Below are 12,284 nucleotides of genomic sequence, written 5' to 3' on the forward strand. Positions count from 1 at the left end.
ACTTTTAAATGAAAAGAAAGAAATTCAATGAGTTTATGTCGCCGTTGTCATATACAGAAAAAAGAAATATCGCCCTCTCTGTTTTAACTTTGCAACGAAAATTTGGCAAAATAAATATTGACATCCTGGCAATTGATGAATTACGATAATCCGGAAGCTGTAGGTTGTTAAATATGGTATTTTTTATCTAATTTTACAAAGTGTTAACGTATCAGGATCATAACAAATGTAAGCTTATATTATTTAGTAATTATTATATTATTATTAAATTGTACTAGTTTTACTGTTATTATAGTGTTTAGGCAGTAAACTTTGATTAAAAATGCTAGGCCCGTCGTGTGCTAACGACTGCTTGATGAGAGAGAGGTGGTACACGCTCAAAACTGCTAGGTAGAAATGGAAGGATTTATTTAGGCCTACGTTTAGCTAGGGATGATACCTCCATGGTCTACTTACTGTACATCATATAGTCACGTGCTAAAACTAGAAATTCATATATATATATATAAACATAGGCCTAGCTAGTACTAGGCTAGGCCTAGTATTTTAATAATAAAATATGCAGTAAGCAGGCCTCTCTATCTAATAAATGGATTGACAAAAAAATGTTAGGCTTGCTAGGCCCTTGGCCTATATTATATATAAATGCATTAAGAATTGAATACACAGTGCTGAGTGTTTCAGTACAGTAGTTGAAAAACACTTAAAAATGTCAATATCTACTTGTACTGTATTTACTTTTAAATCATATTTTTTATTTTCAGATCCTGTCTATAAGGCGATCCATCTATAATATATTGAATTAAATAGCAAAATCTATTTGGTTTTTTTGAATGAGGATTTATGTGCATGCAGATGTCATAATAGAATGTCTGCCCTGCTACGATGATGCAAATCATGAACCCAAAAATGTAAGTAGAGTAGTTACAGCTGTTGTATGCTATTTATATCTTTTTTTCAATAAAATAACAATCTCTTTTGTATTGTATTTTCTGCTATACAATTGTGTAGCAGTGTATAGCTTTTTGCTATATAGTACAATATTATTTAATTTGACACACTTGTTTTTTTTATGTTACTGTACACTGTTTTTGCTACACTTGTTTTTTATGCTATGCTACCTGCATTATTTGTGTATACTTGATGGTACACTGCAACTTTTACATAAACAATTTATGGGAACTTACTAACAATTAGTTATTGTAAAAAGCTTCAATTGATGCTATATCTTGTTTGTTGTTAAATGAAATTCAGCCATTTACTTGGATCATGATAAGTTGCAAGAGACAATGTTTTGAACAGTGCTAAGGCAAAAAAAAAACACAACATCATGTTGGAGTAAATGGAATACCTGATATTATCCATAGCCATTCATAAGTTTTAGTGGTATCTGGAAAGTTTCTGAGCTAACATTACATTTTACTGTACTTTTTGTTGATAGGTTTGAAATGTATAAATGTGTATGTTCAGTACAATAATACAACATTTTATATACTTTAAGCTCTCAGTTTTTAATGGACAGTAATGAATACACAACATATGATATTTGCTATCTGAGGAAAGAAAAGTGGAAAACATTATTGATGAAATCCCTCCTGAATCCCCTCGTTTCATCTCAAAACCTTTAGGCTAGAAATGCTAAACTCAATATTTGCAAACTACAGAATGTTTAAATATACAACAGTACCAACTGTACTTGATGATGTCATAGAAACTTGAGCAGGACCAGTAATTTTATATCGCACAATCTGTTTTTTTTTTTTTTTTAATTAGTGCCAATTGGCACTGAAACAAAGCTCTGTTATTGTGTGTGTGCATTTATGTGTGTTTGTAATCTGCATTATGTATTCATTTGAGGCAAATAAAGAGACTCATGTAGAAAATAGGATTGCTGCTATGTTTAAGGTCAAGTGTACTTAGTAGGACACCTTGCATCTAGGAATGTTATCAAGCTTTTATTCTGTTTATTAGTAACTACAGTAACAGACCAAAGGATCCACTGACACACTGTAAATGATATACAGTAAAATGACAAACACAATCATACCGTAGACTATTGTATTACTGAGAGCATGGATTGGTAGTTTAAAATTGTTTATACTTATATACTGTAGTACTTAAGTACAGACTTTCTTTGAAAACCATACTGTACCTGAGGTTCCAACTTGGAATAATGAAATATCTGGAAAAATGTTGGCAAACTGTACTTTTTTTAATACACGTCCGAACACAGGCACAGTTTAAAAATTCTCAAGAACAGTATTATAGTAAACCATTGGTATGCCAGATGCAAATGTATATATTTTACAATTTTTTTCACTCAGTTTTGTGTTTTTTTTGTCTTTATAGTTGTGATTAGTACTAATGTGCAAACAGTGATCTGAATTTATTTTCATCAGTAAAATTATTTTTATATTATCAAGATGTCTTCTAGTAAAAGGTATGTACTGTACAGTAGTAAATCTAGTTTTGTATTTGTGTGTGGTAGTCTAGCAAGTGGTATGTCTAGTCACGATTTACCAGATTGGTGCGTTTTGAAATGGGTGGGGTGAGGGGGATGGTGGTGTAAATATTGATGGGCTGAACTGAAATCACTGTTAAGCTCTGTCTACACTATCAAACTAGTTTGACAAAAAAGTGTGATGTGCCCAAATATGGTAGTGATATGATGTCACCATGTTCATATACTGTATGGGCATATCACATTTGTTTTGTCACATAAGGTTTGGTGGTGTAGACTGAGCTTTAGTAATGTCCTATCTCCTGTATCGCCTTTCAATTTTCCTGGTAAATAATGCTAACAATAACACGACATGACAAATTCAAATAGAGTGAGATAATATTAGGTGTCATGTTGCACTATTGTAACATCTCTCTATCTAAATGCAGTGCTACTGTATCAAATTATTGCAAATTGTAATTACCTGCAAAGTCTTGCATTATAGTCTCACATCGTTTACAAATTGTTAACATTATAAGCGCTTAATACGTAATTGGACTGCAGTACAATATATGACATATTTATGAGTTTGAACTTCTACTACTGTATATTATCAACTAGAATGCTAAGTACTCTACTGTACCTCTAATCTTACTTTCCACATTAATATCATTATATTAAAGTCCATTATTATCAATGATTATGAAAAATGTTATGTCCATCCAAATTATATTTATCTGTGAATTTATGTTAAATGCACAAATATGATGTACATTGTAAGACTATCTCTGCATTATTGTGATATTTATTTAACAATTAGTTTAAAAAGTAGATAGTTCTGCCTGTAGTAATGGGCTTCTAAAACCTCTCTACTACACCAACACAAAATATCACAGTACTACAGTATATTTATATGTGCATTCAATATATTTTATTTGATATACATTACTGTAAGCAATTCTTTGCCTTCAGTAGATGTTTAAATAATATTTGCAGCCTTTTGATGCATAGAATACAACACACTTCATTATCATTTCATTTTTAATGAGGAGCATAGTAATAATCATGCTTTTGCTTTTCCTATCAAAATAATAATGTACGTAATCATCATTTGTTTTTTCTTTTTAAGTGAGTTGAAGAAGTTAAGCGAAGAGAGCTTGACAAAGAAACCAGAAGAAGTCTTTGATGTTCTGGAGAAGCTAGGAGAAGGGTAACTCAAATTTGTGTGAACTTTAAAGAACCTAGTTCAGCATTTGGGACGAGTAAGGGGTAACCCCGGTGAATTGCTTCACAAAATAGCCCCTGTATCTGGAGATCACCACCTATCTGATAGGACAGTGATTTATTTACTATTGGCCTTATGTGCTTATTAAATACACAAATAAATAGAGTTTTATTTTAACACTTAATCTTATGGTTTGCTGTACCCACCACCATTTGGTTTTTCCCACCACCATTAGGTTTTCCCCACCACCAATAGGTTTTCCCCACCTATAACAGATAAAAATACTGACTACGGGCTTGTAACACTTATACAATACATTTTTTTTTTATTTTGGCAGGTCATATGGCAGTGTGTTCAAAGCAATGCACAAGGAATCTGGCCAAGTACTGGCCATCAAACAGGTGCCAGTCGACACGGACCTTCAAGAAATCATCAAAGAAATATCAATTATGCAACAGTGTGATAGTCCATTTGTAGTCAAATATTATGGTAGCTACTTCAAAAATACAGATTTATGGGTAAATATAGTCTTCCTATGTTTGCAGTAATTATGTCATTAGTTAACAACTACATTTTACAAATACAGGGCTAAACAAATAGTAAACACATTTCTAAAAATGTTAGTAAAATAATTTAAATTATTGGGATGATAATTATCTATTTAGCAAATTCAAGTTGCTGTAATTATATTTGGAAATGTCAATTATTATTATTCCTTTTTTTACCTTTTCAGTAAATTGTTGGTTATTAAGGAGCATTAAGTCATTTTATAAATTGTATTTGGTTTTTTTTTCAGATTGTTATGGAATATTGTGGTGCAGGTTCAGTGTCTGATATCATGAGAAGAAGAAATAAAGTAGTATGTCAACAATTTATTATATATATTCATTTATATCACAATATTAAGATATCTCAACAGGACATAGAGTTATTATAATTTCAATAAACTAGAGAGAAAACTTTAAAATAATCACAGCCACTGATGAAAGACTGCATCACATTATAATAAATTTATATTTTATTGATGGCTTCAAATTTGATTTATTAGTCAAATCATTATAAAAAATACATACAAAGTGATAGAACATTAATTACTGACATTACAAATAAATACATTTATAAAATATTTTGTAGGATATCCCAAAAAGCTTATTTCCATTGGGATCCTTTTGCATACTGTATATAGATTGTACAGTAAACACATATACTCCCTGGAACACACATGCAAATGAATATTTGATTATAATATTTAATATTATATTTTTTTTCAGCTAACAGAGGGAGAAATAGCAACAATATTGCAGTATACGCTGAAGGGGTTAGAGTATTTACATTTTATGCGTAAGATTCATAGAGATATCAAAGCAGGCAACATCTTACTAAACATGGAGGGCCATGCAAAGCTTGCAGACTTTGGAGTAGCAGGCCAGCTTACAGTAAGTTCAGTTTAACTTCTGCATTCTAAGCACTTTATTCAGGAAAATTTTCAATTTCTTTTATTTCTTTTGTATTATATCCATATCAATTAAAAAAGAAACAGTTTTTATCAAAATACTTGAGGCAGAGTTTTTTACTATAAAATACTTTATCCATTATACATTTTTTTTTTAAATCGGACTGTTTTGTTTTTAGGAAAAATTTGTAGTGGAGTAGTTGTATGAAGTGGTTAATGTGCTTGCCTTCCCATGGTCCAGGGTTCAATCCTGACCTAGTGCTATGGTTTTAACTCATTACTATTTTAACTCCACTCCCTAAGCATCAAATAAGACTTAGTTTATAAGCATGATAAAATAGTATCCATGCTGTAATTGGCAAGTTACTCGCTGTTGGATGCTTATGACAAATTTTTAAAAAGAAATTAAAACAAATAATATAACCAGAAGTTGTTAAAACATTTTTAATGATTTTGTTAAATGTTGTTATTTTTTAGGACACAATGGCCAAGCGTAACACAGTTATAGGAACACCATTCTGGATGGCACCAGAAGTAATACAAGAGATAGGTTATGACTGTAAGGCTGACATCTGGTCTCTAGGCATCACAGCATTAGAAATGGCAGAAGGAAAACCACCCTATGCTGATATTCATCCAATGAGAGTGAGTCTTTCATTCATGTTTATTAACCAATCACAATCACTGTTGTATGTGTTTTAGAACACTACAACAATACATCCATCCAGTGGAGGTCTTTTGTTCTTTTGTGGCCATGAACCAATCAAAATGTATGTTCTTTACCCATTAAATCTTGTCTGCACATATTCGTCAACTCAATCATAATGCTTTTAACCAAATCCAAATTTCTGTTTCTCTTTACTATCCATCCAATTAAAGTTTATAAATAAAGTCTACAGCTCTCTACACTATCAAACATTTGACAAAAAAATGTGAAGTGCCCATATATTGAAACGATGATGTCATGTCACTACCATATTTGGGGACTCCACACCTTTTTTGACTAACTAGTTTGATAGTGTAGACAGAGCTTAACTGAGTGGCCTATTTTAATTTGTCTATAATTTATTTTCTAGGCAATATTTATGATCCCTACTAAGCCACCCCCAACATTCCGTTATCCTGAGAAATGGACGGAAGAATTCACAGATTTTATAGGAAAATGTTTAATAAAGGATCCTGAGGAAAGGGCGACCGCTACAGAATTATTACAGGTAGGATCCTAGGATTATTTCTTATTACTACAGTATAGTTGTATTGAAGAAACACCCCTCAGTCGATTACTTGCTGTTGGGTGTATTTTTTCTTTGTGTTAAATTCTTCATTTTTGATCCATTTATAATAAGCACCTTTTCTATTTTTCAGCATGCCTTTATTTCCAGTGCTGGTCCTGTTACTATACTACGTGACATGATTGTTGAGGCCAACAATATAAGAGAAGATGAAAAGATAAGACACCAACAAATGTTACAGAACCCAAGTCTTTATATTTCTTCAGTAAGACTACTATACTATACTATATATTTTTGCATTATTACCTTCCCTTAGAATTGCTTGGTTTCCTCCAATTTCTAGGGTTCCAAGTTCAAATCATGTATGAGTCTGTGAAGTGAATTTACATTATTGGCACATGGCGATAAACCACTTATGCACCATTTAACTGTATATTGGTCTTTGCTACCTGAATCTATAAAATTCGATGCTGTTCTCTGTAACCTTTTATGTAGATTTAAGTCATACTTTTTTTATTCTCAACATCATGTATAGGCTTTTTATTTGTTTTATGAATTTTTGTACTGTAGATATTGTAGTAAATATTAAGCTGGCATACAAGCTATAGAGCTATAGATCTTCATTGTATCTTTAGAAGCCACAGGCGTTTTTAGTCAAACAAATAAATGAAATGAAAGAATTAACAAGTAATAATTGTGTAAAATGATCTGTCTGATAGGATGAGGAGGATGATGAGGATGAAGTAATTGATGGTACCATGATCAAGAGACCAAGTGGAGATAAAGAAGTAGCAATAGCTGGTGTTGATTCGGATACGTTTATAGAACACAGCGATGCAAACACTATGATAGAGTTAGAATCCAGTATGGGTACCATGGTGATTAACTCAGATGGAGAGGATGAAGATACAGATTACCTTGACAGTATGGATGATACCATGAAAAGTAAGCAATTTTATCAATTTGTAGTGTAGGATTTGTTGTGTCTTTTTTTTTTCAAATCGCCTAGCAAAACTCTGAAGTTTGCACACACCAGGCCATTAACACATGCATATTGTATCGTGTGTACCCTGGTGTGTTTATTTTTATTTCATTTCATTTATTCATGGTCAAACACAGTAAAATATAGTACATGGCTAAAAATTATTTCCGTTTGTTCAAAGTTAAAAATTCACATACAAATATAAAAATGAGTTAAAAGGTTAAAATTTGGTAAAAGTTTAAACTCTGGTGTGAAAGTGTATTAGTGTTTAAGTTGCTTGCCTACGAATCCTATGATCTTGGTTTCAAATCCTATATGATGCCCTGTTAATTTTTAACTCCACTTACAAAGAATTATAAACTTTGTTGGTAGTGTAAAATGCCAATATAACTTTAGAAACTAACTATAAACCACTACGCCTATGTTCACATTACTCTTCCATCTCCCATTTAATGGTATTTTAGTCACTTTATTTTTTCACTCTTTCTGTTGTTGTGTTTTTGATAATAAATTTTAAAAACTTTTTCAGAGTTTGATACGAATCCGTCAACCGAAACTGAATATCGTCCTTTATTCATGGAACATTTTGATCAAATCGATGCCAAAAAACAGGCAGCAAAACAAGAAGAAACAGTTCCTGAAACAAATAATGTAGCTGATGTAGCGCCCTCAGTGTCCATTTCGTCCAGCGATGCGTCACCAGTTCACGTAGCACCCACGGTACCTGTTTCAGAGGATATCACACCACCGCAAATTTTACCAGTACAGTATCAGAGGCCTTACCCAGATCAAGATTATGAATTTGTAAGTGGTTATTATGCACTTGTCAATTGTATGACCCACTATACAACCCTTGGAAGAGGTGCGTCATGGGTGCATCATTTACAAATCATTACTGATGCAGCTGTGCGTCAAAAAACCTAGATGGTCGCGTCAATGAACAATGGTGGGTCAATGTCCGTCACTTTACCACTTACTATATCATAAACAACATGGTCGCAGTGTGTCAAAATGGGTGCGTCATGGTCAACTAAAGCTAAGTCACATTTTTGACGTACACGTGCGTCATGGTATACATAAGGTATGACGTACATGGGACAAATGATTCCCGGGGTCGTATAGTGGATCATACAATTGACAAGTGCATTATTACTAGACTTTGGAAGATGATTATGACATTGACAAACCTCCCAAGTATCTCCCTATAATCAAAGCAGGTTCCCATTATTTCAAGTCTTCCCACTACCACCCTTCTCCTCCCACTCCCTCAGACCCTCTCCCCACCCCCACCCATTACTAGGTCCTAATTTGTTAACAAATACAGAAAATGCATTTCTTTAAAACACATTCCTTGTCTGGAAAGCAACTAGCATATCCATTGTTTACTATAAATTAAGTTTTATTAACATCCTCTAATTTGATAAATTTTTTCCATTTGTAATTCTGTGCCCTCTTTTGTTTGTCTACTGTATGTTTTCAATAATACTCCATATTTAGACCTCTGCAAAACTTTATGTGACATTACAAAAAATGTGATGTGCCCATATATGGACATGATGATGTCATATCACTCATATTTAAGCACATCACTACCATATTTGGGCACATCACACTTTTTTTGTCAAACTAGTTTGATAGTGTAGACAGAGCTTAAGTATGATGATCAAGTGGATAGTGATCAGGACATTGCTGTGATGAGGTCATCTCAATCATGAAAAACAATTTTTATTTCAGATTAAACAATTATCGTACGACGAATTACACAAAAGGTTAGCAGAGTTAGACCCAGAAATGGAACGAGAAATAGAAGAATTACGACTCCGGTATCAAGAAAAACGACGCCCAATCTTAGAAGCAATGGACATCAAACGAAAAAGACAACAAAACTTTTAATATTTTTGTTAAGTATTTAGCACAGCTTTTAAGTAATTCAAATTATTTGAATATTAATTTGAATATTTATGAATTTGCATATTTATCTGAGGAAGTTCAATCTAGAAAATATTGTTATGGAAAAAAACTGCTCAGAAACCAATATGAAGTTGATAATGAATATTTATAAGGCTTTGACAATGAATATTTATGAGGCTTTAAATATTTATTCAGAATAGAAACTACTAAAGAACCTATTATGTATTGGATATTGAATATTCATGAGAATTTGAATATTTATTATCTTCAGAATAGAAATTATTGAGGAACCTACTATGTAGTGGATGTTGAATATTCATAAGTACTTTGAATATTTATTAACTTCAGAATAGAAACTATTGAGTGAATAATGAAGTTGATAAGTCTCTGACAATGAATATTCATGAGTCTCTGACAATGAATATTCATGAGTCTCTGACAATGAATATTCATGAGTCTCTGACAATGAATATTCATGAGTCTCTGACAATGAATATTCATGAGTTTCTGACAATGAATATTCATGAGTCTCTGACAATGAATATTCATGAGTCTCTGACAATGAATATTCATGAGTCTCTGACAATGAATATTCATGAGTCTCTGACAATAAATATTCATGAGTCTCTGACAATGAATATTCATGAGTTTTTGACAATGAATATTCATGAGTTTTGACAATGAATATTCATAAGGATTTTGAATATTTATTAACTTCAGAACAGAAACTACTGAGGAACCTACTTATTATGTAGCTGACAATGAATATTCATTAGTCTTTGAATATTCATTTCCGAACTCCAGATACAAACATTTTATCATGTTATGTTCTTTATTTACTCAGGATTTACTGATGGTATTATTTAAGTATATGTTCAAAAGTGATGACAATTTTTTCGCGTTTTTTCACTTGAATATAACTTGTATTGAGTATTCTTTATTTTCACACAGCATATACTGTGATATAACAAAACATTTGTTTTAATATGCAAAATGGATATGTCACAACTGATGTTATTTATTGGTACATACCCAGTACTTCGGATAATGATGCGATCTCAAACAATAAAATGAAAATAACAGATCGGCGCACAATCAACAAACCAAACATAAAGGCATTCATACCATTATTGCATTCAATAATTCTGAAATTTGGTAGTTGCGAATATAAGGGAAAAACGCCTATTTATTCTTTTCAAATTGGTGATCAGGTTTTTCAAAATTAGTAAATCTCCAAAAATAAGAGAAAGTATCGCCAACCTTTTTCTTGTTATTGCTATAATAGTCTTACGTTTTATTGTGAAGTAACACGATACTTCCACTTGAATAATGGGAACTTCTTAAGCTTATATCTTAGCTGATATATAAATATATATTTATACTGTAATATGTAAGAGATAATGCATAGGTTAACTAACAAAAGGTATGGAGGCTAAAATGGTGTGGCTGACCATAGTCTAGTCTGTACTCGGTGATTCGCCTTAATATTTGGGGAAAAAAAGAAAAAATTTTGACACACATAGCGTGTCATAACTGCTAGAATTTCGATTTTCAAAAAAACGCATCAAAATGTGTGGCTAGTTTAGCTTGACCCAATTAACCGCCATGTTTAAGTTTGGTTTCCACTAGGATTTATCGCAAGGATGTAAGCGCAAGTAATTTGACCAATCACAAGCGATGGATTATCCCATACTGTCGCTTGTCATTTGGTCAACTCGCTTGCGTTGCGTCCAAGCTTTAAAACTCGCTTATGTTTGTTTACATTATTTCATTATAATTAATTTTGTTTAATTGAGTGGGATATATTTCCTACCAAATAGGTACCAAAATAAGCCTCATTCTATCCAACACTATTTTACGCATTTTGTCTTCAGGCCATTAGCATGTAGAAAACTACCTAATGTGGTTCATTATATTTACAAATCTGTGTACAGTACCAACTTAAAATACGTTTATATAATTACTATTTTTTAAGTTTTATACCAAATGTCACTGCGCGCTACAGTGGAAAAAGTAAATGAAACTGTGCAGGAGAAAAGAAGTTCACTTTCTCTGTGATTAAATATAAATAGGTTGCAAAATTAAAATAAACTGAAAATATCTGCATTCAAAAATGTCTAAAGCTCTGTCCACACTAGAAAACTTATGAAAAAAAAAAATGATGTGCCCATATATAGACATGATGATATAATATCACTACCATATTTGAGCACATCATACATTTTTTGTCAAACTAGTTTGAAAGTGTAGACAGAGCTTTAAACCACAAATAAGTTGCCGAAAATCAAATCATTATAGATTTAAATAATATAGTATATCATTAATAGATCACATCCATTTGTGTACGCGCGCGTGTCACTGATGATACTGGATAGAATAGATTTATCACAATTACGCAAAATATAAAGCAATTGTTTCACCCTCGTGTATATATAAAGCATTAGTTTTATATATGTAAAGAGCAGTGTTGGTTGTTAAATAAATTGTACAAATGTAACATTAAAAGTTATAATATTATATTATTGCAGTCAGAAATGTAATTACGTAGTGCATGCAGTTATTCGGCCGTTTATTACTAGCGGCCAATTGACTTACTTTCGTCACAACGCGTCAACAACAGGCCCGGTAGCGTTCTATAGTTGACGCGAACTGTCTATTCGGCAGTTTTTTTTTAAAGAAATTGCATAAAACCAGGGAAGAGTGAAATTTCACTCTTCCCTGATAAAAAGAACAATTAGTACAAAAAGTAAGTTTACTGGAATGACACCGTCCCGCTCCTCACGTACAAGACCTATTTAAAGAACCTACAGCCTTAAAATTGTCTGTGTATGTTTTTTAGAAAATTAACATTTATTACCGAAAATTATTCATATAATAACTTAACAAAATTTCTACTTTTCGTCTTTTTAACAACCTGGATAAAAAGTGAATGTAAATAATTTTATATGATTTACCCCCTAACTCTTTAGTTTTTTCAAAATTTGTTATTTGTATAGCTTTTGCAAAAAAACAAATTTAATTTGAAATAAAAAAAATATGAT

At 32.0% G+C, this 12,284-nt stretch overlaps 1 protein-coding gene across 1 annotated transcript; it reads left to right on the forward strand.

Moving 5' to 3' along the window:
* Window positions 1-143: 143 nt before the first annotated feature.
* Window positions 144-11,742, forward strand: LOC144839739 (serine/threonine-protein kinase 3-like). The gene is made up of 13 exons (XM_078695211.1): window positions 144-228; window positions 765-911; window positions 2,350-2,440; window positions 3,570-3,650; window positions 4,003-4,183; window positions 4,462-4,524; window positions 4,937-5,101; window positions 5,596-5,763; window positions 6,195-6,332; window positions 6,484-6,615; window positions 7,070-7,295; window positions 7,862-8,136; window positions 9,067-11,742. Exons 3-13 carry the CDS (start codon window positions 2,424-2,426, stop codon window positions 9,223-9,225), a joined length of 1,605 nt encoding a protein of 534 aa, XP_078551337.1. The 5' UTR covers window positions 144-228; window positions 765-911; window positions 2,350-2,423; the 3' UTR covers window positions 9,226-11,742.
* The last annotated feature ends 542 nt before the right edge of the window (window positions 11,743-12,284 follow it).

Source organism: Antedon bifida, chromosome 4 (assembly GCF_963402885.1).
Source record: "Antedon bifida chromosome 4, ecAntBifi1.1, whole genome shotgun sequence".
In the NCBI taxonomy this organism is placed as follows: domain Eukaryota; kingdom Metazoa; phylum Echinodermata; class Crinoidea; order Comatulida; family Antedonidae; genus Antedon; species Antedon bifida.